This window comes from Cololabis saira, chromosome 19 (genome assembly GCF_033807715.1).
Source record: "Cololabis saira isolate AMF1-May2022 chromosome 19, fColSai1.1, whole genome shotgun sequence".
In the NCBI taxonomy this organism is placed as follows: Eukaryota; Metazoa; Chordata; class Actinopteri; order Beloniformes; family Belonidae; genus Cololabis; species Cololabis saira.
In genome coordinates this window covers 26,772,652-26,798,101 of record NC_084605.1, presented here as the reverse complement: position 1 = coordinate 26,798,101, position 25,450 = coordinate 26,772,652, and the positions used below count along the sequence as shown (strand labels likewise).

Below are 25,450 nucleotides of genomic sequence, written 5' to 3'. Positions count from 1 at the left end.
CACCCCCGAGTTCACATTCCAAGATGGCTGCCCCGGTTGTAAACAGTAGAAGAGAGCTCTGTAAAAATTCGTAGCACTTCATTCTAGTTTTGGTCACACTAAATCAGTCGTATACAAGTATTGTTCGGCATATATATGCTGCTATAGTGTAATTTACATTTTTCATGTGGTATGTGCGAACTACAATCTTGTTTTCCTACTTTGTAACTGGAACGCTGATAACTCGGCTGTGACGGCATTCCCAGTTCCCAGTTTCGACTTCCGAGGTAAATGGAACGCAGCAGGAACAACTGATTTAGTATAAAGTACTTAAAACAAGACGTAAAATAAACGCATATTTGTTACGGTATAAAGACACTTCCAAATCATTTAGGATTGAAATAATAATAATAAAAAAGAAAAGTCTAGTGGAGTAAAAATATTTGTATACGTTTTTTAGAAAATGATGTAACTGCACACGCCCCCTAACGTCATCCAGTGTGTTTGGTGATGCAATTTTACATATAATCATTTTTCCCAACACGTAAACAGAACAATTGGTTTTAAATGTATATCGTTATAGTATGTATATTTTAGATGTTAGGAACTTTTGATTGTTAGAGACAAAACCTTTATTTTACAGTGATATGCGCATTTTTCGCGCATTAGTAGTACTCGCGAACACCATTGCGCACCTCGCGCGGGATCTCTCCACTTCTGCGTTTACAGCATGCTTTAAGATATGAAACAGTGACATAAAAGACAAACAAAACGGTTACATTAAAACCATGAAGACTGGTTAGCAAACTTGTCTCTTGTCAATAAAAAAACAGCTTTCAGGACTGCGCTCACCCCCGGAAGATGTCTGATGATTGGTAAGCTCGCCATCACATTCTGCAGATATTTATTGTTTTTGCAACATGCAAATGTACAATGTTGAATATTTATGACGTTATGGACTGTCACTGAATGTATATACATATATCGACCCAGCTTTGCTAAACAGTTTGTAGTTTCAGAATAGTTGTTTTGGAAATGACCCAGGCCTATTAACTTTTTCAGCTGATAGACCCCTTGGTCTGCATTGAACAAAGAAATAGCTGACATAGCCATATAGGCAAGTGCTTTCTTTGGGAAACCTTTGTCAAGCATCATGGAGCTAACATTTATACATGCCACTTAAAACTATACTCTTTTAAAAGAAAAGAAACCTTATATAAATCTTGTCCAGAAGCAGCTTCAGCACCTGTGATGGGCCATCACACAAAGCAAACATACTGTAATCATACGAATCAATATTCTACATCTTTTTTGGTATAAATGTATGTTATGGGTACAAGACCAAACATGAGAAGTGCCATGCAGACTGTTATCAGAAAAATGTCCAAAAAGCCAGTGTCTGTAATGTATGGGGTTCTGTCAGGGACCTTGTGTGATGGCAGCATTCATGGTAGGGAAATAAATAAGAGTTCATACAGCAACATATGCTGCCTTCAAGAGTACATCTTTTCAGGATGCCCATACAGTTTTTCTCAATAACACAATGCAAAACCTCATTCTGCAAACATTACAAAGGCAGGGTTGAGGAGGACAAGATTGTGTGCTGGACTGACCCGCATGCAATCCTAATCTAATAGAGAATATCCTGGGAAATTAAGAAAAAAAAAAGTTATATAAACAACACTATACTGTTGTAACCTTAAGATGGACGTATTTCTAGGAATAATAGAAAAAAAATAACACTTGTAGCAATTCATTGCTTGTTTTATGAGAAGAAATGGCGACATCACAAGTCTTACTATCCCAACCTTTTTTTGAAGGTGTTGCAGACCTGAAATGGAAAAATTGGACGCATAACAACAAATTAAATGAATATATCAGAAAAAAAAAACATTCAGTGTCTTGGGTTCGTACTGTCAGCAAAGAAATAAAAGTCAAAATAAATGTAAGAACTGTGGCGCTCATTTAATTAGCATTTTCCATTAATGTCTGAACTTTAACTGATTTGATGTTGTATGTACACGGTCCTTATGCATCATATAATCTATATGTTTGAGCTCAGCATAACTGAGTATTGTTTTTCTTCCCAGCTGCTCTGAACCTGCTGGAGCCATCAAGGCTATTGACAAGCACTCGGTGCATCAGATATGCTCAGGTCAAGTGGTGCTCAGTTTGGCCACTGCTGTCAAAGAACTGGTAGAAAACAGTGTCGATGCAGGAGCCACTAACATTGGTGAGCAAAGACACACCGTAACTAATCCATACAGTACAATTTCATGTTTATTTATTTTTCTAATATTAAATAGAATAACTATGTTTGGGTTTTTTTTAACAATTCAGATTGATGTGATATGATCAATACACTACTAGCAACATGTTTCAGCTTTACAGAATGAGTAGAAAACAAACATGTACCCAAACCTTTTTAGCCATTGTTCTTAAAGAGGTTTTTATCGGACTGGAAATGAGTCATTTTCAAAATACTCGTTAAAGCATGCAATAGTACATACGATTGCTTGTCATGAGTGTTCAGCATCATAGTTTTGCGGGTTTCAGATGTCAAGCTAAAAGAGTGTGGAACTGAACAAGTGGAAGTGTCGGACAATGGGAAAGGCGTTGAGGAGGCCAACTTCGAAGGGCTGAGTAAGTGGCAGCTTTTCATTTTCAGTGTTTAAAATGAGAATTTTCTTTTAATGGTTTTGTATTAAGGAAATCTCTTCCATCTGTTCTGCAGCACTGAAGCATCACACATCAAAGATAAGGGATTTCTCCGATCTAATCCACGTTGAAACTTTCGGTTTCCGAGGTGAAGCCCTCAGCTCTTTATGTGCTCTGAGGTAAAAACTCTTCACCAGCCGCATTATTTTATACATGCAGTTAACCTCAAATGTGGCTGCTGATTAGCTTAAGTTTATTGTGTCTTTCTTGTTGCAGTGACCTGAGTGTGGTTACGTGCCACCAGTCCAGTCAGGTAGGCACCAAGCTGGTGTTTGACACCAAGGGCCACCTTGTGCAGCGGTCGCCTCATGCCCGGCAGCAAGGCACCACAGTCACCATGCAGCAGCTCTTCTACACGCTGCCCGTGCGACACAAGGAGTTCCAGCGCAATATCAAGAAGGTCAGATGTTGCAAGATGCAGTTGTTGAGTTTGTTGTCTGGTGAACGAATGAAATTACGCTTTTAACAATATCAATGTGTTCATGTTATTTTTCATTCCGTGTTGATTTTTTTCTTTTTTTGGCAAAATGGCTTGTAAGTTCAAAGGTTTTCATGATGCGTATAAACAGTAGTTGAAGTAGGAAATAAAGGCAGATGTAAAAAAAAAAATGTTTTAAATCCCGCAATGGAAATGGTATCATCAGTATTAACAGTTACATCATTAAAGGATATGTGCTACAGTTGTTTATTCTTCAGGTGCGTGAGAAAGTCTCAGTCTTCTTGTTTCACATGCAATCCAGCTGTTTGAAATTCTCTTTGCACCCAATTAAGAACATACTAATACAACTCAAGGCAGATTATCCTTATTTATATTCTTAATTTTTCTATAATTCAGGCTCTAAACAATTTAATACAAAGACTTTTAGCTTTTCGGTTATTGTAAATAACTTTTAGAACTTTTTATAGGAAGCATGGGAATGGACAGACATCATTTAAAGTAAACTGGTGAGAATGATGCATTTTCCCGTTTCCCATTTCCTTTGTTGCATGCATTTTTAAGATGGCGTCAAAATTATCATTTTGTTGATTGTTCAAAAAAAGGGAAAATACTGTGTTTTATTGAGAGATAACATTATTTTCAATAACTATATACAACACAGGTACTCTGCTGATGTATACTGTACACCATCACTGCAAAGAAACATTTAAGTGCTGGAAATTGTTCTTTGTAGTTTTAATGCTTCTGAACATCTTCAGATGGTCTGTCTTTATGTCTTTGTGCCAAATCTTTAAATTTGTTTCAGCGCTTATCAGCAGCTAAACATAACACAGTTATCTTTTTTTCTTTTTTTAATATCTATCAAATGCCTCTTTTTTTCTGCTTCTAGGAGTATGCCAAAATGATACATGTCCTCCAGTCCTATTGCATCATCTCTACAGGTGTGCGCATTACTTGCTCCAACCAAAATGGACAGGGAAAGCGTAGCACTGTCCTCAGCACCGGTGGCAGCCAAAGTATGAGAGAAAACATCGGGGCCATATTCGGACCAAAACAGGTTGAAATACTTCAGTGTTTTAGATTCTACAGGATGGCATTTTAATTTTTGCTTAACTCTTTTTAGTTGGTTAATATTGTTATTATTATTATTATTATTATTATTATTATTATTATTATTATTATTATTATTATTATTATTATGTAACAGGAGGATTAACCCCAACCATCAAAAAAGCACTGTGATTGTTGAAATATGTGTTAACATTTCTTAATTGGTGTGATTTTATTTATTTTTGTCACTTGCAGCTCCAGAGTCTTCTTGCTTTTAAACAAAAGTCTCCAGCAGAAAATGTCATTGAAGAATATGGACTCAAGGATTCAGATCTGCCCAAACAGCTTTTTTCGTGAGTGCCACAATCCCATGGAAGTCCCGTGTCCCTTTCCCAAGCCGAGAGGCTTTGTCATAGTTTTTTTTTCTTCTACCTTTAAATCAACACTGTTTTGGCAGCATCACAGGCTTTGTCTCTCGGGGGGACCACGGTGTCGGACGGAGCACCACGGACAGGCAGTTCTTTTTTATTAACAGCCGGCCATGCGACCCCCTTAAGGTATTTCATGAGTGGATTTACTGAGAAGTGTCAGAGGTCCTATGATGTCCTATTTCCCTGCTGACTGCTGGTTGTTCACTCCCTGCAGGTCACCAAACTTGTAAATGAAGTTTATCACATGTATAACAGACATCAGTATCCATTTGTTGCCTTGAACATAGCTGTTGCCTCAGGTGAGTGCTTTCCCATCAATTAAACTTCTTTTATTTCTGAAGAAAGAAACATTAGCATAACATTATTTTTATGTTGTAATTACAGAGTGCGTGGATGTGAATGTAACACCAGACAAACGGCAGGTTTTCCTTCAGGAGGAGAAACTCTTGTTGGCTGTTCTTAAGACCTCTCTCATTGCTATGTATGAGGCTGGGGTCAACAAGATCAGTCTGAACTACACACTTACAGCCAGTAAGAACATGTCTTCACTTATTTCATGCAGGATTTTTTATTTTTGTTGGCCTTTTAAATTGACTTTTTATCTCTGCATTCACCCGTAGATGCATCATCTGCATCTGAGCAAGTCATCTTGTCGAATAAGAACAAGGCAGAACCTGGAGAGGATGTCCACACAGTGGGTCCAAGCCCAAAGTCAACCACGAACCTGGCTGCCCTCAAAGCTGCTTTTTCAAGTCAGAATAACGCCAATTCATGGAACAAGTCAAGTTTAGAAACACCTACCAAAAGTGGTCCAACCCAGAAAACATTGCAAAGTTTCTTTACAGACTCTGTAAAAGTTGCATGCAGTCCAAGTGGGAAGTCTCCTTCAAAACCCAAAAGAGAGATGGCTAAATGCGAACCAGTGGGAAGATCTGTGCTCGATGGGTTCCGGTATGGAAAGACTGCGGTTTCCTGCAGTGATACGGGTTCTGAAAGAGACAATGTCGTGTCTGGTTGTGATTTCACCACAAAACCAGATTTTCAAGATTCTGGCACAGAGAGCGACAAAAATTCTAACTTTCCTGAAGCAGGTATTAATAACAGTGTTATAAAAGATGAATCAGTCTTATCAACATCCCACAGCAACCCCCTTGTTCCTGAGGAGCCAGAGTTACAGATTGAAGCAAACTCATCTAACGAGGACGCCACTGTGAGCCCAGAGGCTAAAAGAGCCCGGATAGATTCCCTTACAGAGCAAAAGCCTGACAATTTTTCATATGGTGCTGATAAATCTTCTTCGACGGTGGATGCCCCAGTCAGCCGTCAGAGGAGGACGGTGCAGCTGCAGTTTTCTCTGCAAGAGCTGACGGGGAACATCAGGAGGTTGCAGCAGCAGAAAGAAAGAAACAGTGAGGAGCTGCAGTACAGACGCTTCAGGGCCAAGATCAACCCTGGGGAAAACCAAACTGCAGAGGATGAGCTCAAGAAAGAGATCAAGTAGGAGTTTACTTCCGTAACTACGGCTGACTAAACTTAGTAATATTAAAGGGTTGTTTCCAGATGACTAAATGATCTTTACTTCATCCCAACAGGAAAGAAATGTTTAAAGAAATGGAGATCATTGGTCAGTTTAACCTAGGCTTCATCATCACCAAACTGAACTCTGACATCTTCATGATCGACCAGCACGCCACTGATGAGAAGTACAACTTTGAAATGCTACAGCAGCACACTGTCCTCCAAGGACAGAAGCTTATCATGTAAGAATCAGAATATGTAGCTAAAACATTGCATTGACCCGTGTGAGCGGCCTGGTTGTCTGATCTACTTTTTTTTAAAATGTTTTCAGCCCACAGAAACTTCACCTAACTGCAGTCAGTGAGAATGTGCTCATAGAGAACATTGAGATTTTCCAAAAGAATGGCTTTGAATTTCTGGTTGATGAAGATGGTATGGTCATTTAATAATCATTAAATACTAGAAATCCAAATGAGATGATTATCTTTGTTCCAAAATAATAGTTTCCTATTTTTTACAAAGCAAATTCCAATCTTATCATTGTTCCTGTAGCTCAGGTGATGGAGCGGGTGAAGCTGGTGTCATTGCCCACTAGTAAAAACTGGAAATTCGGCCCATCCGACATCGAGGAGCTGATCTTCATGTTGAGTGACAGCCCAGGTGTCATGTGCCGCCCATCCAGAGTCAGACAGATGTTCGCCTCCAGATCTTGTCGGAAGTCTGTAAGTTCATATTTCAGAATAAGCTCACTTTCAAGTACTTCTTTCTTAAAATCATGTTCAGTTAGCAGTTATCATATGGTGAATATGAAATCACTCAATTTGTTTTTCTCTTTGGATGGTTGTCTTACATTGTGTTACATATGACTAGGGCTGGGCGATATGGACCAAAAGTCATATCTCGATATTTTCTAGCTGAATGGCGATACTCGATATATATCGATATTTTTTCTGTGCCATAATTGGGGTTTCCCCCAAAGCATTATAGCATAGCATCTCTGTTAGCTTCATTTTTTTCTGAGGCAAACCCTTAAAAAAACAGTCAGTTTTAATACAAATCCTCGTGCCAAATGTCACACAGGTACATTTATTAACAGAGGTCTGCACAATATCAAAATGTATAAAACAAATGAAATAAAAATAAACTGCCTGCATATATAGAATAAAAATGCTTCTTGAATAAAATAAAACAAATATCCCTTTCCTGCATAACAATTCAATTAAAATACACTGTGCAATTAGTACAATGTAGACAGTAACAGGCAGACTTTTCCACTGAGGTTGACAGTTGTGCAAATAACAAAACATTTGTGCAAATCTCAAATAAAACATTCAAGTCAATTTGTCACAAAATAAGCTATATCAAAATCATTATACGATATTGTCTCGTACCATATCGCGTTTGAAAATATATCGATATATATTAAAATCTCGATATATCGCCCAGCCCTACATATGACTATTTTATATTAAGTTCTTGTACGTAATGCTGTACTGAAGGTAGTGGGAACCCATGGCCACATGAAATATAGAAAATTTACATTTTTAAGTGCAAACAAAGGATTTTAGTGTTTTGTAGTCTAAAAGTTGATCTCATTTCAGTATCCATGAACTATCTAGCAGTTTTGTGCAGATTAAAATTGCTTTGTAAGTAATGTTCTATTGTTTGTACGGTTTCCATCTTCAGGTGATGATTGGAACTGCTCTGAGTGTGAGTGAGATGAAGAAGCTGGTGGCTCATATGGGGGAGATCGAGCACCCGTGGAACTGTCCTCACGGCAGGCCGACCATGAGACACCTCGCCAACTTGGACATCATCTCACACGACTGAACGTTTCAACGAGGGACCTGTCCGAGCATCTCACATCTCATCCGGCCTGATACAATCTGAATCACTCCAGTTTAGCTCACTAATGCTTCACTACTGATTACTTCTGTCATTCATCACCTCAGAGCCGTTTGTATCACTGACACTGCTGTTAACTGTTTTTGTTGTAATATCTATTTAGATAAGTTTACATTTTATTTGAATTTGTATATAGTTTTTATCTTGATATCCAACAAATGAGTAAATAAACAGTATGTGGTGGAAAAATACCCATAATTTCTGATAAGCTAAGACAATAGTAAGTTTTAGTGTAATATGTCTATTTGTCAACAGTTTTAACCTGTAAATACTTTTCAATAAAAAATGTATACAATTTCACAACACTTATCTTTAAAGATCATTTTACCAAGATTTTCAATACTTTGAGCCTTGAATACTTTTATACAAGGATTTGTTCATTGTTATTCGTGGTCTTAGTCTGACATATAAAAATGTCTTATGAATTAAAAATTCCCTATACAGTAAAACCTTTGAATCAAATATAAGTCCAAAAGGTAACAATCATTTTTTTAACCTGCTGCAGATATCTGATGTTTAGAGTTCTTTTATAAAAAATGTTGGCCGCTAGCACAAATATAGTCATTGGTTTTTGAGAGATCAAATTGGGAGATTTTGTCCTAATACTATGTAGTTAATAATGATCAATAATTAAACTAGCTTATCCCATTCAAACCTGGGAGTGTAGCGTTGTATTCACTGTTTTGACTACAAGGTTGCCATAGCTACGGTCTGCCTTCGCCGTTACCATGGAGACGATCTGACTCGATTTTTGACTGAGCTGAGACAATAAATAAACATCAGTATGCAATGATACTTTAAAAAAAAAAAAAGGATAGCATAGATGGCAATGATGACAGAAGAAAGCAAACTTGTGGCGGAAACCGAGCAGCCTGAAAACGACAACATTTCACACCTCCCCGCACTTATTCGCCTGGAAGTACGAAGGTAATTCACGATTAACATCTATTAATCATATCATTGGCCCACTGACAGTATTTTATAGAGCTGGCATGTATATTTTGATTTGTGTTGTGACAGATATGAAGGGGAAACGTGTGAAGGCCAGTATCATGGAGAAGGTTTTGCGCTTTTTAAAGGTGACCATATTTACAAGGTAAAACTGAATCGTCACTGACACCTGATAAGGTGTTGAAAATAAATAAATGTGCAAAAAATGTTTTAAACTGCTTCGCCAAAAACGGCTTAGTTAGTTTAGTTATTAACCAGTTAAATAATTCAGTGACAATGATATAATAATCAAACTGTTGAAAGCACATTTCCCTTGGTACAATCATTTAACATAATGTTGCTTAATACAAACACAAAATCGAACATGGAATAAAGCTGATAAATAAAGTTACTCATTTTTGTGAAGGGAATGTTTTCCAAAGGACTTATGAAAGGATTTGGTGTCTTCACTGAGGCGTCTGGGCTGAAGTATGAGGTAGGCTACAGTACAGCATTTGGGTCATGAAAGTTTAAATTTTGCTAAGCCTAATTTAGGCAATTTGCAAAGTTTTTTTACCATACAATAATTTACTGTGAAGGTTTAGGTTCAGAACCATTTCGAACATATTCCTCCAGTACTTTTTTTGTAAAATAAGACATTTTATGGCAACATCTGTTTTTCAGAGATGAATTGAATGATATGAAAGTGAGTTTAAATTCCTTATCTAACAGGGGGAGTTTGTGTGCAACATGCCAATGGGCCAGGGGACATTCACCTGGCCAGATGGCAGCACATATACAGGAGAAATCCACAGAGGTACACGACATGGGATGGGAACCTACAAATGTGCCAAAAGTGGGGTGTGTTACATAGGACAGTGGTATCAAGGCAAGAGACATGGAAAGGTATAATCCACATATTTTTAAGAGATATTAATGAATCTTTTGTTTAGTTTTGTTATGATTTTTTTCTTAATTGGCTTTTTTGTGTTAGGGTATAGTCTATTACAGTGGGGATCAGACTTCTTGGTATAAAGGGGACTGGGTGATGAACAACAGAGAAGGTTGGGGAGAGAGATGGTATGTTTAATGTTATTTACAAACGCTAATTTTTAGTCTAATTTGCAATGAGCAGCGCAGAGGTGACTGTTCTGAATATTTTTGCACAGCTACCCTTCTGGTAACTTTTACTCTGGTGAGTGGAAGAATAACCTGAGACATGGAGAAGGCACCATGACCTGGCAGGAACTGAGACAGCAGTATCTTGGTGAATGGGAAGAAGGAGTCCAGGTCTGAAAGAAATCAAAAGTGCATCATATACTACTTTGTATTATTTTTCCAAATACACTGAAGTAATTTCAAATGTGTTTTATTCACATTGATTGGATTTCTGCTTTTGTTGTCAAACTCATGAGTCCTCTTCTTTGGCAGCATGGTCGAGGCACACACGTCTGGATCTTAAGGCGAACATATGAATCACATTTTTCCCAGAGCAACCGTTACAAGGGGGATTTCTTCCAGGGTCAAAGGCATGGAGAAGGAATCTTTTATTATGCCGGTGGTGCAATCTATGAAGGATGGTGGAAGAAAAATGAAAAGCATGGGCAGGTTAATAAGTCACACAGAATTGTTAATTTCACCAGTGGAGGTGACACTCAAAAAGTGGCTCCACCCCAGAACTGGTTTCAAACTTAAAGAAGAATCAGACCTGTTTGCCTTTAAATTTATCAGCCGACAGTTGCTGAAATTGTATACAGTATAGCAAATCATTAATGAGACACAAGACATCACATTCAATGTTTTTTTAAATCTAATGAAGCAGTGACTGCAGAGTTTGAGAGAGTAAAACAGTTGTGATTAGCCTTAAAAGCTGTTTAAGTGTACTTGTTCCCTCATTGAAACTTGGTTTGATATTGACGAGGCAATCAATAAAGAATCAATTGATTTTAAAGCAAAGAAAAATAGATGCATTATTGAAACAGAATTCAATAATGTATATGAACTGTGGAGTCCTCTTTCTGGGAACTTTGAAAAGGTTTTTTTGGTAATTTTTGTTCTTAACACACTTAGATCTTAATTTTGATTTAAGTCTGAGCACACAATTAATTTATTCTAACAGTATTTATTTTATATGATAGGGCAAATTTACTTTCAAGGATGGTCGTGTCTTTCAAGGAGAGTTCTTGGATGATCGGATGATGACACCTGACATGAACGAAAACAGAGGTGAAATTCCTTATTGATGAAAAACCTACAGTAGACATTTATTGAAAAGAAAATTAATAACATTATACATTAAAACATTATATACATTTTTTCGGTCAGACAGTGGCTCATCTATACTAGGACCGGACAAGGCTCTCAACATCGAATGTGTTCTGGAGAAAGTCCCAGAGAGCAAGCGTGACACAGAGAGCAAACAGGTCAGCTCCTCCCTCATAATGCAGATCTATCAATATGAGGTTTTCCTTACATCCTTATCCCCACATCTCCGTTCTGTTGCCCTGCCTTGTATATGTAACAGGTGCAGTTTGTGGTTCTGCAGCACGAAGTACAGCTGAGGTACATTTATGATTTCTACAGCAGACTCGGATCTTCCCAGTCCCCAGACAACACTTTCCTGCTGTACCGCCTGCCATTCTGGCGCCTGTTAAAAGACAGTAACATCCACCATCACGGTGTTACTCTGACACAGATAGATCATTTTATCAGAGGTAAAATCCTCACTACTAATTATTCAACTCTAATACGCAGTAAAAACATGGAAACAGGGCTTGTGGGGTAAAATCCCTTTTGTGTTTCAGAAGAGGCCAGTTCCGCAGAGATTCACTTTCCTTTCACCCCCATACTGTTCCGCACACTCCTCAGCTATCTGGTGATTGTGGCCTACTTCATCTACAGTAAAGACGTGGAGTAAGAAAAAAAAATCCAACAAATGCTTGTGTGTCATTATTTTCTTTTTAAATTTGAGGAAGATGAACATAAATTTTTTGGACAAATATCCAGCGATACATTTGTTTTTCTTTTCAAACATGATAACTCTTTTTAAATGGATAAACATTTTTTTTTTCCGCTTTATTTCCAGGTCGCAGGAGAACGTTCTGGCCACCTGTCTATCTAAGCTGTTGATAGAAGACATCCTTCCAAATGCTCAAAATGTGAAAGGTGCAAATTATACTAGTTCATGGGTATCTGCAGAAGCAGAATATTAACAATTAATCTTAACAATGCTCCACATTGTCTAGTCCCATCGATAAACAGCTTGTAATTTCATTGCATGTCAGATTTTCTCACATCAGACACCTGTACATGCAGATTCTGCAGCATTATACGATTACTTGGAGCTGCACTCAGTAATTGCTCTTATGTCAATCCAGGCTTCCTATTTAGGCAGCCAGACTTTGCCGTTGTGGCCATGAAGTACATGAAGAAGTGCTGGGGAATCTATCAGGTTTTCTGCAGGCTCAGGACCACTCACAAAGATGACGTGACCATGACCTGCCGACACCTGTTGTGGATGTTCAAGGTGCACTAACCGCTACACACATATAAAAATATTCCAGATCAGATTTCCTCTTTAATAGAAGAGATGAATTTGCTTTCTGTTGCATAATTCTGCAACACAGATTTCTTCTTAGTATGGTATTATTTTGATTCATTACTACTTTAACGATTCATTGACCACATGCAGTTTTATCTGTTACCGGTACTCATGATCATCTAGGAATTTCATGGATAGATCTGTGAATTTATTGTTTATGGGTCTATGTCTCGTAACCCTTGCCAGGATCTCTGTCTGCTGGACCAAAAGATGACCACAGCAAGATTATTGGAGATCATCGCAGCTGAGACCAGTGAGCCCGAAAACCTGACTGCTTGTCTGGATCTGGAGGTCTGTCTACACTGTTTTCACCAGTCAACTCATCCATCATTTTTAAATGCCAGATGAAGTTTTATAATTCATTAATCTGCCCCTCTGTGTGCAACTCTCCCCTTCTGCTGAAGATCACATTCCTGGAGTTTTTTGAGGTACTGTTGGGCTGTGCTGAAGTGAAATGTCCCCAGGATTCTGATGTGGAGGGGGACCGGTCCTTGCACAAGTGTGACAGCAAGGGTGAGAGTGATCTGTGTGAGGTGGAGGCCAGAGAGAGAGAGATCCAAACCAACAGCCATGACCAATCAGTCAGTCCCTCTTTCCAGGTATTGATCTTTATTATTACTGTGTGAAGTAGTTCCATTTTTGACAGAAATTGTGCACCAGAAAATAATTTGGCTGACAGGTGATCCAAAATGCAAAATAATGAAATAAATAAAAAACATGTAATCTGATGTTAAGACTGTAGATTCCTCAGCTAACATAAGCATATCTTTAAATATTTTACACTGTCCTTCATGTGAAAAGATGTAAATTATATCTGCATATCAAGATTTGCTGTTATACTGTATAATAAAATCTTTACTAATGTCTTACCATAGATGGGACATTCTACTGACCAGGACCTGGTCAGAGTTGAAGACCATGAGACACCTCAATCTACAGGTTGGATTTATTGTTTTAAATATACTTCTTACACATACTCAAACATATTTAACATACAATGTAGGTGTGTGCCACTTATCTGCACACCTAGTTTTCAATGTAACTGGTTAACTTTTGAGAACAGTAAAAGCCCTACATTATTAAAGGCATTAAGATTTAAGCAATTAGGATGTTGTAACCTTTTACTTTTCTTTTAAAATGTCCTAATATAGTAACCACCCTCCCCTGCATCTTTGTTAATTTTTAAATGACAGATCTGACGTTTGTTATTTCCAACTTGGCATTTTAAAAACCTGTAATTTCATAAGGGGTGCAGACTCGTGTCTACTACATGTATATTTATGATATGGGATAGAAAAGGATTCGAGGCTGTGCAGTATCAGAGACTCAGTTTATTACAGTGGCCTTGAATTAGTCGTGAATATACAGCATTTATATAGACAAACTGGCTTTTTGGTAGAGGCCATATTTAGAAGGAGAAAATTAAAATTCTGTTCACACTTATATTAAAACCAGTATTTGTTTGGTGTAACAGAACTTTGATGTCTTCCAGAGGAAACAGAAGAACCAGGACATCAAGTAAAGGATACAAAAACCAGCAGAATGGAAATCAAAGACCGAGAAGTGACGCTTAGGACTCAGGAAATGCATCAGTTCTTTAACAACCATTTCTTCCCAGCATTTGAGCACCACCAGCTAACAGTTGAGGAGAAACTACTCCAGGACCAACGATGCAAAAAGACACAATAAAGACATTTAACTTTAAGATTTCTCTTCTTCTGTTAAAGCAAGCATTATCAGTGTATCATTAACAAGTGTTGGATTGCTTGTCAGATTTCAAAGGGAAAGATTTTAGCTTCCCTAAAAGTACAATATTCCATAAAAATAGACGATTATTTCTTATATGATAGACTGGAAAGTGTAGCGCCATTTTGAGGTGATAAATATACAGGACTGTCTCAGAAAATTTGAATATTGTGATTTTCTGTAATGCAATTAAAAAAACAAAAATGTCATACATTCTGGATTCATTACAAATCAACTGAAATATTGCAAGCCTTTTATTATTTTAATATTGCTGACCATGGTTTACAGCTTAAAACTCAAAAAATTTGAATATTCTGGGAATCTTAATCTTAAACTGTTTCAGTTAATTTGTAATGAATCCAGAATGTATGAAATTTCTGTTGGTTTTTTTAAATTGCATTACAGAAAATATGGAACTTTATCACAATATTCTAATTTTCTGAGACAGCCCTGTAAAGCTATTGACGGAAAAACAAAAATTGTATCTCTATCTACATTTTTATTAGTCTAGGATTGCATAACTTTGCACCAAGATACAATCAAATAATATGAATGGCTTTGTGAAATTGTTAAATTTGGCATGAATAATGACACTAGTTAGTGCCAATACCTTTCCTTGTTCCAGTTTAACGTCATTAAGTTGAGTACAGCTGGTGATTGTACTGTGGTAGGTGTCTCAAGCGGTAGATGAACGACACGATACTACAGAGAAATGTGACAAACAAGCTGAAACCGGTTTTGTGTTTGAACCATCCATCCACAGTCTACAAACAAACATTCCTGTGAGGTCAGTGACAGAAGCAGAGACTCCTCTGCCGATTTGTGGCAGCACAAAAAAGAAAAGTACTGACCATGTCCTGTTTGTAACGAAAACTTTAATGAGAACAAAGAAAAGAAAGAAAAGAAAAGAAAATCTCCCTCTATTTGTTGGAAGGAGGGGTGAAGACCATGAGATCACTGGGACAGACAGACTCGCGTATCCGGTCTTTGAGGTCCTGCGTGAACAGAAGCATCTCAGTCTCTGCACTCTGCGCCTAAACACGACAAACGAAATGATAAGGTGACATTGGAAAAAAAAAAAAGCAAAAAAAAAAAACATATACACACACACACACACATATATATATATATATATATACACACACACACATATATATATATATATATACACATATATATATATATATATATATTATATATACATATATTATATATACATACATATAATATACACACACACATACAAATGTTAACTTTTCATAGTAGATTTCAGTCAAAATTTGCAAGTAAAGAAGAGAAGTGGAACAACCTGAGGTGACTGAAGCTTTAACAGTGACGACATCGGTGACAGTGCTGTGGTGACAGAGTGGTCATAAAAGTGAGTAAAGAGTGTAGTTATACCTTAGAAATAAGGCTAAACACAACATTTATAAAGTTTAGTTGATTTAATATATCAGAGAATGGACAGTTTATTGAAAAAAAAAAAAAAACCCCAACAAACAAACACCAAGAAGTGTCCAGTTCCCTCATCAGTTTCTCTAGTTTTAATTGCTCCCAATTTCAAATAGTCTTGACGACTGTAGATTTAACGTGGAAGAGTGTTACCAAGATAAAGAGTGTTCACTGCGTGCCTGTACTGTGCCTGTTGGCCTCCGTCATACCTGTCTCTTGTGGAGTAAGAACTTCTCTCGGTTGATTTCTGGGACTCTTCATCTCTTCATTTGTGTCCATGGGTGAAAACATCTCACTTTCGGTTGTCTCCATCGGTGACAAGCTGCCTCTCTGTGAAGCCTGGAGGTATCGCTCAAAGTCCAACCCAGGAAGCTCCTAAAATTACAGGAATAATATTCACTGTGTTGCCTGAGATAACAGCCGTACTGACATGTTTACATTACAGGAACTGGATGAAAATGAATGGGACCTGAAATCGGGTTTACCTGAAGGACAATGCTGTCTGGTGTGTGACACATGGACTGCTGGGTCTCAATGGGGACCTGCACAGCAGGGGAGGAGATGTCTGGCTGGCTAGGAGATATGCAGGGTGACAGCATAAAGCTCAGTGCTGATGAAGGCTCAGGAGGATGGGGAGCTGGAGGAGGTGTTTTGCACAGAGAGAAGGAAAGTCTTGGGGAGAGGGGGAGGCCATCTTTGATGGGCAAATCAGCTGAAGCATACTCATTTTCCAAGGAAATGGATGCAAGTACTTGTGTGCCCAGTTTAGGAACAGGAGTGCCTTCATGTGGGAAGACACTTTCAGACTGCTGTGTGGGGCTTCTCTTTGACTGGGTCTCATCTGAAAGAACATCCTTAATAGTTGATGAACAAGGTGTGGGTGAGGGTTTAGCTGGAGAACAATGACCGTGGTCATTGTTCTCCAGGGACTCTTGAATGACTTCTCTAGGTGAGAAGTACGTGGAGCGGGGAGAGGCCTGAGGCAACAGTGCAGCACTCAACTGAGTGGATCTCCTAACTGAAAACACAGACAAGATGATACGGTTATCAGAACAAATATCACAACTAAAGCAGCAAAGTAAAGGGTTCACTAGCAGAGATAAATATCCATCATAAAAAGCAAAGCATTCATTAAATAAATTATTTTCTTTCACCTGGTGGTCTGGCCGGACTCTCCACCTTGAAGAAACCTCCATCAAACACGGTGGATTCCAACATCTGGGCACCTGGCTGGGGTTGGGGCTCCTGAGAGCTCATGTCGTCAGTGTTTACAGCGTCCTTGGCTGCCTGCTGTTTGGCTTTCATGGCCGCTTTCACGGCAGCCAGACGAGACTTGGCAGCTGCTTTGGTTCCTGTTACACTGACAGGTGCAGCTGATGGTTTCTGTCAAAAAGAAAAGACGGGCACCATGACAACCTTAACTGTTTTACATTTTAAATAATAAAATCATTTTTATTAACATGGTTTTATGTACTGATTTTTGTGGTGAAAAGAAAAGAGACAGCACAGTTCTGTTTAAATCCAAAACTAGAACAGCATTATCACTAATATTAATATTTTTTAATGAAGCAAAGAATCTTCACCTTCACGACTTTCCTCGGTCGTGGTGGGGGTTTATGGTCCTCCACCCAACCTCTGCACTCAGCTTCTTTAAGAGCACCAAACTTCTTGTTGACATCTTCTACCTGAAAACCACAGAGACCATAGGTGAAGTTTTTCTTGTACATGTTTAGTATTAAACAACATTGTCTCTTTATTTTAAGGCAATTACCTGGTAATAAACCATGTCCCAGAATCCCTGCAGGTCGGTACAGGTGGTGATCTTCTCCCCTCGGCCAAGTTCACAGTCGTCCACCAGACCACCGAACTGCTTGAATCGCTCTTTCATCAGCAACCTTGCCTGACCAACAGCTGTGCGCATGCGATCTCTCACTATCAGGCAAGAACAAAAATGACACTGAATCAATAAACTGATTTGACTATGAATTGCATTTATTTCCCTGATGAAAAAACTCCATTAAAAAGAACAGGACCAAAATGACCAAATAATGTGAAACTCCACATGTCATGAAAAGATGCACTCACTTTCCTCTGGGATGGACTCATCCTCCACTTTAGACTCCCAGTGGAGACTAAGACTCGTCAGACTGTCTGTCTCTTTAGCAATTTCCGACCTGAGACATTTAGGAAGAAAAACAACCCTTTAAAGCACAAGCCTTCAGGCAATCAAAGTCCTAACATGGATGACAGCGAAAAAAAATGGTAAACTACCTGAAGTATGGCACATCATGCTTTGATTCCAGGGGGCTGCCTGGAGTTGGCGGGGCTACTGTGAGGGATGTTCGTGGAGGAGATTGTTCCCTCAGCTCAACTTGAGGCTCAAGGGTGAAAACTGGTGCAGGTGGAAGATTGAAGCTGGTGCTGGGTAGGAAAAATCAGAACGTGGCATTTAGATGAGAATCCAACTCAAATTTTAACCATTCAGTGTCAAATGTCTTCAATAAAAGCTGGAAATCAGTAAAAGGAAAAACAGACCTTGGTGTAAGGAAGGCATCTGCTGAGCGAGGAGTGAGAGGGTCCAGCTTGAAAGATGACAAGCCAACAGGGGCCTGGAAGACAAAGCCTTCTGGAGCAAATGACTGTAAACCGGTATCCATATCAGGAGCAGATTCCTTTGGATCTTGATCCACGCACATGTCTTCCTCCTTAGAACAGGCTGGTTGGTTGGAAGGACAACACGCTTTCTCTGGTTCCTGCACCTGTACCTCATTCAGCTCCGACTCCTGCACAAGGCGGTAACAGAAAACTAACATGTCAACAAAATCCTAAAACCTTACGCAGGCCCTTGGAAATACTGTGAGGAAGACCCAAAGAAGTGCTCACCTTGGGGATAGCAGGGTTCTCAGTGTTGCTCACAGGTGCTGTATGTTAAAGAAGAGGTACGCAAAAGTGGTTTGAGAACTTGAAATGATTCCTTTTCACTAAGAAAAGACAACTGCACAAAACTGTGGCTACTTTTTTAGGATACCTTTAAAGTTCCTTCCTCGACCAGACGGGGGCACCACAGGGTTAACAAGCGCTCTGGTCCTGGTGGTTCTTACATCTGAGGGCAGTGATATTTAGCATAGTTGGATTTTTTTCTACAACATGAATTTCTTAAAAAAAAAAAAAAAAAAAGTACAAAACAAATAATGGAAAAGAAAAAAAAAACTGCTCAAAAACACGTCCGTGTTGCACCTACCTGCAGGCTTTTCCTTCGGTTTGTCCTTTTCCACAGGATTTTTTGTTACAGTAGCCCTGTTGGCTGATCTGGTTGATAAAGCTCGTGTGGCAGGCCCTGCTACAGCGGGATGACCTGACAGAGAAATATGTTGAACTTAAATTACTTAACATAAAATGAGGCAAAAACCAACATAAAAGCTGGCCTTCAACTTAGGTTAAGTCCTCCGATTTGTCTACTTATTAATTACCTCCAGAAACTTTGGTCTTGGCACTCGGTGCAGGTTTGACAGAAGCTGGATTGGCCCTGGTCAACCTTTCCACGACAGGTTTTCCTAAAGGAAGAGAGGAAACTCATATCTGAAACACACAATGCTGCTGAATGTATTTTTTATTTTCAGTAAATGGAAATCAAACAAATTTACCTTTATTCGCCCCAGTCTTTAGATCCTGCATTTTCAAAGGATGAGAAAATAAGGAAAACAATGCAACAAATTGTGCATTAGAATTGATTGAAAAACTGAGAGGTCAAATATGAATGAATGAGATCAATGCAGAGGAAGAGACAACAAGTACCTCTTGCAAGCCATGCTGCTGTTTCATTGAACGTGTGACTCTGATGCTCTGGGATATGGCCATATTCACGTTTTTCTGAAAGACAGGTATTAAATCTTGATCAATGGCCACAATCTTTATTAAAAACACATCCAAATGTAGACGTCAAATATTTTGTTATCTGCCATGCCACAACATTAGTTCAAATAAAAATTAAGTGGGAAATGTGTGACATGGATTTCACAGTACATTGTCCTTCCTCACCTCCTTCAGTTTAGCCGAAGGACACGGTGCAACAGACCGTGACGTGGCATTACAAGTGTCCTTTGGTTGATAGAGACCAGTCTTAAAGATTCTTTTACGCTCTTTCTCTCTTTTTTCCTTTTCCTTCTCAAGAGTCTTGCGTTCCTTCCAGCGCTCAAGCTGTTTCAGCCTTTCCTGTTGTGCAAGACCTGTGAGGAAAAAGGTGTATTAAAGCACAAATTAGATAAAAGTCAAAGCTGCTGTATATTTATACAGTGAAAAGATGAATGCCATTTCTGAAGGTGCTTAACTGTTCATGTTGTCACTGTGATAGAGACTAAAGCCTTACTTTTAGTAGGATTTGTATTGCTCCGTGTATTCTCCTGACTTGTTGACATATTTGGCACAGCAATGGAGGCGTCCAGACAAGATATGTCCATCTCTGTGAGCTTTTCCAGCTGCCTGCGTGTATTCACTGCCCGTTCACGATTCTCCTTTTGGGACTGAGACCTTCTGCGGGACATTTTCACCCTCAGCATAGACACACTGGTGTCCCGCTGGCACAGGTTAGCAAATCTGGACTCCATCTTCAGGTCGCTGGAGTAAATAAAGAAATAAAGAAAATTATGCATTAAAAAGCTATCCATCCGAATAAAAAAAAACACGGGACAAAGTTGCTGAATGGCAAACATAATAATAAAAATGTGTATTGAGCCCAAAAGCTTTATACTTTAACATCACTTAAACAAGTTGCCAACTTGAAAATAAGCCATAAAACAGATTTTTTTCCCAGGATATTTGCAAATTCAACAGCATTTGCAGTCACTCCTAAGTCAAATCAAATTCTGTCAAAGATGAAAGAGTCACTATTATTGACTTTTATTAATCATTATTTTATTAGTCACTACACAATATTAAAGTCACTATTATTGATTATTTTTATCATGGGAAGACATTATTTCATGGGCCAAGATTAAAAGGAAATGATTTGGCTCAGATGGAACCCAGAACCTGATTTCCATCTTTAATGGTTAGAGACCACAGTAAAGCACAAGAGTGGGTGGATAAAGATATGAGGTTATATGATTAAGACGGAACAACAAATAGATCTGGGGTTTCCAACATATTAACGCAATGACGTCTAATGCCAAGGAGCTTGACAGAAAATTAATATTTCCAGACCGCAATCCTAAAAATCACAAAAGTGAACAAACCAATGGATCAACCACCTGTGAAGTTTGTGGCCAGACTCAGTATTGCAGTGAAAGAGCAAAAACAAGCAACACACCCCCTGTTTTGAAGATTCGACAAACTTTTCAACTTTTCTATCCCTACTCTAAATCAAAATCTATCAACAAAAAACATTATTTAGCTACAACTTAAATATTCGTAATGAAGGTCTGTCATGCTGAGTTCTGTGGAACCTGAATTTCTGCCACATCGGAGTTTGTTACATTTAAAAACACAGTGTAACACTGAGTTTACTTATTCATAAGCTTAATCCATGCACTACTTTAATAAGAATAAACATTTAAATCTCTTAAAATATCTAATTTCAGTACTGCTGCGTAAATACACGGCGATTACAACATTTCTGTACAGGAAACGTTTTCTACAGATCACAAAGCTACGAACCTTACATAAAGTGCAAACTTCGGTGAAAGGTACATAAATGAGCAACAATTAAATAAACAATGTTTTTTTAAAGGGTGAGGGAGTTCTTCAAAATATTATATTATATTTTAAATATTATAAATAAATATTTAAAAAGGGACCAAAGTTAGCTTAAGCTATTAAGCTCACGCTAATTCAGTAGCTATTAGTAAACAGATACGCGAAGAATAAAACTAACATTTTCGTTAACAACCCACGGCACTGGATGCATATAACATATCTATAAATCCTACCTTATTTAAATCGTCAATACAATCTTTTCAAAAACCTCTTTTTGTCGTCTTTCCGGGTCGGGTCATAACACGAAGTTACAACCAACGCAAAACACAAACAATCATGGCGGGCGAGATTTTGAAATTCCTCTAACTGACGCTGATTGGCTGCCTGTCGGTAAGAACGGCGGCCTCTGATTGGCTCATTTTCTTCTTCTTCTTCTTCTCAGTTTTATTGGCGGATCGCAAACAACTTGAAGGTGCATACCGCCACCTACTGTACAAGAGTGTGTAAGATCATTTCATTTAGCCTATTTTAAATTCTATTTATCAGCCTAGTGTCTTTTAAGAAATTAATTAGTGCCTTTCTGGTGATTTCAACCCCCTCTCCCTCTGTTCCCAGGATTCCCCTCAAATTCCACCCACGTCCTGCCTCTCTGACTCTGACTTTTTCTTGTAGCCCTTCTCTTTCTATTTCATACCTGTTGCAATACATTAGAATATGTTCAGTGTTTTCTTTAACTCCACAGTTCTCACACTTATTACTGTCCCTTTTTCCCATAACCTACAAAGTGCCATTTAATCCTGTGTGGTCCAGTCTGAGTCTTGTTATGACTATTTCCTCCCTTCTGTTCCTTTCTGTATAATTCTTTGTTATGATAGACTATTGTATTTTGTGATATCCCTGTCCTTTCTGATCTTCCTCCCACCTTTTCTGCCATATTTCCATTTCTTTCTTCTTTATTACTGCTTTACCTTCTGGCTCATTTTCTTCTTCGTAACCTTATTTTGTGTAGTAACAGCTACGACATGAACCTACAGTTGAAGCTACAACATCTTGTCACTACATGAACAAACAAATTAGGGGAAAATATATTTGTACTCAAAAATTCTGCTTTGAAAACGAATTTGTGCTGTTCGTATTTGTCTGTGTCTTCCTTAAGAGTTTAATTATATTGCTAGAAATTCTTAGAATTTACAACAAGCCTTAAAATGTAATAACACATTTTTATTTTAATTACAAGATCAATTTTTAATGCATCTTTTAATGCTAATTGTCAGTGTGTATGGATTGCAAATTGTAATCAAGTTTTCACTCAACACCTGAATAAAATTCTTGGACCAAACTCACTTGGATTCATGGCATGGTCCTGAATAAGCAGGGAACTTAACCCTGACAACCCCTGTAAACAGTCAATACTTGTTTGGCGTTTTTTCTAATCAGTCATGAACTGGAGCCAGATATTAATGCTCCGAATCAGCAACCTGCACTACCAACAGCTTTTGATGAGGAGGTTACACTTCCTAAAGATCAGAGGGGTATTCCAGAAAGCAGGTTCAACAAACTCTGAGTCTAAACCTGAACTCTGAGTTGACTTACCCTGAGATAGGAAACTCAGAGTTTTCGGTTCCAGAACAGCAGATATGAGTTAGTTCAATCAACTCTGAGTTTGTTAACCTTGAGTCAAGCGCGTGCATGAAGAAAATAAAAAGCCATCATCAATGGAGCCATGATACAACGATTCACCATGGCAACTGGCGACAACAAAAGATCCACATATTTTTTCTTTTTTTTTTTAAACTTTATTTAACATTTCAATTTAGAAAATCCCTTTGAGGAAACATTAGTTTGCATCTGAAGATCCACATAGGCTACTTCACGCCACTGGAGTTAGAAGTGTTAATACGTGCGTATGGCGAGTATGAGAGCATATTTCGGAAAAAAAAAAAAAAACAGCTTCAGCAGCAAAGGAGAGACAATAGGGCTTGGTCGTCTTGACGTCATCACCTGGCGGAGCCACCCTGTTGGATGCTACCTTAGCTGCTCTTCAGACCACTGCGCACTGTGTACAGACGTGCTCCCTCTTCGTTTTGACTTACTTGTAATCGTTACTTTCCGTTATTCTGTAAACCATGTTAACCCGTTGCTGTGTTGTAGCTGCAGCAGCTCCACACATAACAGACGTGGGGAAAAGATCGCTAATGGTTTAACTTTTCACCGCTTTCCTGCTTGGAGGCAGAACCACGGAGGCCGAGTATCTGAGATAATAGAGTAAAAGAGTCGTCGGCTCACTTGGATCGCGGCTGTAAGACGAGCAAACATAACCTTCCACTGTTTACCACAAACAAACACTCACACAAACCGGGGTCGGATCAAAACACGTGTTTTATTCCCCACTTCTCCAGCTAAACGCAGTTGCTGGCCAGCTCTCTGCAGTGCGATTACCGGTAACCCCAATCTGCAGATAAAACTAGTTTGTTGAGGAAAAAATATTAAAGGAGCATGAGGCAGGATTGAGGCAGGATTTATGAAAAAAATTCGTATACGTTTTAAGTTTTCTAGTAATAATGTCAGTTGAAGTGTTCCAAACCAAAACAAAACAAATGAGCCCTCTAGTGTATCTCTCCATTGCCTTCGACAGGCTGTGTGCTGCAAAATGTGCTGCAATTTGGGGCCCGAATTTCCCGCGCTGTCCTGCGGAAGTGACGTCACATGACGCTGCATGCGCGTTCTCCCCGTTCTCCCGTGCCGGCTTCGCTGTTGGCTGCAGTACCCCCGACGGCCGTTGTGGTGAAGGGTGGCGCTATAGAGTCATTTCTTAAAAGGAGCCTCATGCTCCTTTAACTCTATTTGTAGCTGCAGAGGAAAAAAATAATCCCACGAGCAAAACAAAAATATTGCTCACGCCTCGGAGCCTCTTCCGCATAATATAGCGGTCAAAAAAGAAAAGAAAAAAGTAAGAGTAATACAAAACATGTACTGTAAGTTGTACTATTATACAAATTTATTGAAACACATGGCGAGTCAAACATTTACCAAAGCAGCTGCCAAACACTCGCAAACAAGGTAGCTGAAGACGCAGGTTTTGCAGAACTGCGGCAGTAAGTCCTTACTAGTAGGGATTTCATATGGATCCAAACCGTTAATAATCATTATTTTCTCCAAATACCGGCCCCTGGCTTCCTTGTTTAAGGTATCCCGGTAAATTCCAGTTCCTTTACGGCATTTTAACATCTTTTTTTTGTGTTCCGTCTGTTCACTTGGTGCTACTACGCTGCTACTACACTGTTTGTTTACACTCACGAGGCATCCAACATGGCCGCCGTTTCCCAGAATGCACCTTGGTGACCAAGCCCTATTGGCGTGGGAGAAAGTTGCTGCAGTCAATGTGTAAGTTTGAATGCAGTATACATTTAACATTTAAGCACACTGTTTTATAATATTACAGATGAAAACAGTGGTGGAATGGTATTGAATTAAATTTTATTGTCATTTAGATCAGGGGCGTCAATTGGGTACGGCAGCCGCCACACCTCGGCTTCAGGGGAAAATGTAAATGTTTTTTTTTTTTAAATGCATTTATGGAATTACTCTGTGTCTATTTGTATTGATTTATTCTATTACTTAATACATATAAAATATGTCAGAACAACATGATGGATTTCACTAGGTATTATCTTTCCCAACACTTGTACCCCCTCATATGTTGAAATGTCCCAGCGTCCCTGACGACAGCGGTCGCTATCAATCTCGTTTTGAGCGCGATCTGCAGTGTTACTAACTTACAAAAATGAAAAGGAAGCAGACAACCACACAATTTTAAAAAAAAAAGAAGAAAGAAGGCAAGTGATGGGTCCAATGTTGCCTCAGCAGCAGAAGATATTAACGAGGCTGTTAGCCACTGATGGATGCAAGTTCATTTTAAGGTAAGATATCAAATCACCCTACCCTCTTATAAATCTGTTTAAGGGAAATATGACTTTTTTTTTACTCTCT

General features: G+C 38.7%; 3 protein-coding genes across 3 annotated transcripts; 2 read left to right on the top strand and 1 right to left on the bottom strand.

The window, feature by feature from the left end:
• Positions 1 to 669: 669 nt before the first annotated feature.
• Positions 670 to 8,318, top strand: pms2 (PMS1 homolog 2, mismatch repair system component). The gene is made up of 15 exons (XM_061707612.1): positions 670 to 854; positions 2,070 to 2,212; positions 2,536 to 2,622; positions 2,714 to 2,816; positions 2,914 to 3,097; positions 4,026 to 4,193; positions 4,442 to 4,539; positions 4,644 to 4,743; positions 4,832 to 4,916; positions 5,002 to 5,148; positions 5,238 to 6,114; positions 6,210 to 6,377; positions 6,467 to 6,567; positions 6,688 to 6,857; positions 7,822 to 8,318. Exons 1-15 carry the CDS (start codon positions 841 to 843, stop codon positions 7,963 to 7,965), a joined length of 2,589 nt encoding a protein of 862 aa, XP_061563596.1. The 5' UTR covers positions 670 to 840; the 3' UTR covers positions 7,966 to 8,318.
• Positions 8,319 to 8,845: 527 nt separating this feature from the next.
• On the top strand, positions 8,846 to 14,260 carry rsph10b (radial spoke head 10 homolog B). The gene is made up of 17 exons (XM_061708120.1): positions 8,846 to 8,967; positions 9,061 to 9,136; positions 9,398 to 9,466; positions 9,703 to 9,876; positions 9,965 to 10,050; positions 10,140 to 10,260; positions 10,402 to 10,578; positions 11,109 to 11,180; positions 11,265 to 11,393; positions 11,495 to 11,723; positions 11,793 to 11,883; positions 12,056 to 12,135; positions 12,348 to 12,496; positions 12,758 to 12,862; positions 12,976 to 13,170; positions 13,447 to 13,510; positions 14,064 to 14,260. Exons 1-17 carry the CDS (start codon positions 8,864 to 8,866, stop codon positions 14,258 to 14,260), a joined length of 2,118 nt encoding a protein of 705 aa, XP_061564104.1. The 5' UTR covers positions 8,846 to 8,863.
• A 449-nt stretch (positions 14,261 to 14,709) lies between these two features.
• On the bottom strand, positions 14,710 to 21,801 carry dlgap5 (discs, large (Drosophila) homolog-associated protein 5). The gene is made up of 19 exons (XM_061708119.1): positions 21,694 to 21,801; positions 20,136 to 20,383; positions 19,808 to 19,995; positions 19,565 to 19,639; positions 19,411 to 19,438; positions 19,240 to 19,323; positions 19,011 to 19,124; positions 18,798 to 18,872; positions 18,653 to 18,690; positions 18,305 to 18,552; positions 18,041 to 18,190; positions 17,855 to 17,943; positions 17,541 to 17,701; positions 17,353 to 17,454; positions 16,924 to 17,152; positions 16,255 to 16,787; positions 15,979 to 16,144; positions 15,627 to 15,670; positions 14,710 to 15,351 (listed from the first exon to the last, which is right to left on the bottom strand). Exons 2-19 carry the CDS (start codon positions 20,371 to 20,373, stop codon positions 15,238 to 15,240), a joined length of 2,676 nt encoding a protein of 891 aa, XP_061564103.1. The 5' UTR covers positions 20,374 to 20,383; positions 21,694 to 21,801; the 3' UTR covers positions 14,710 to 15,237.
• Between the last annotated feature and the right edge of the window lie 3,649 nt (positions 21,802 to 25,450).

Coding starts and splice junctions, on each gene's coding strand:
- dlgap5 (XM_061708119.1), bottom strand. CDS start 20,373: ATGGAGTCCAGATTTGCTAACCTGTGCCAGCGGGACACCAGTGTGTCT. Junction 19,125..19,239: donor CAAGACCAAAGTTTCTGGAG/GTAATTAATAAG, acceptor TTTCTCTGTCAG/GTCATCCCGCTGTAGCAGGG. Junction 18,691..18,797: donor TCGAGGAAGGAACTTTAAAG/GTATCCTAAAAA, acceptor TTTAACATACAG/CACCTGTGAGCAACACTGAG.
- pms2 (XM_061707612.1), top strand. Junction 2,817..2,913: donor AGCTCTTTATGTGCTCTGAG/GTAAAAACTCTT, acceptor TTCTTGTTGCAG/TGACCTGAGTGTGGTTACGT. Junction 6,378..6,466: donor CAAGGACAGAAGCTTATCAT/GTAAGAATCAGA, acceptor AAATGTTTTCAG/CCCACAGAAACTTCACCTAA.
- rsph10b (XM_061708120.1), top strand. CDS start 8,864: ATGGCAATGATGACAGAAGAAAGCAAACTTGTGGCGGAAACCGAGCAG. Junction 8,968..9,060: donor ATTCGCCTGGAAGTACGAAG/GTAATTCACGAT, acceptor GTGTTGTGACAG/ATATGAAGGGGAAACGTGTG. Junction 9,137..9,397: donor AAGGTGACCATATTTACAAG/GTAAAACTGAAT, acceptor ATTTTTGTGAAG/GGAATGTTTTCCAAAGGACT.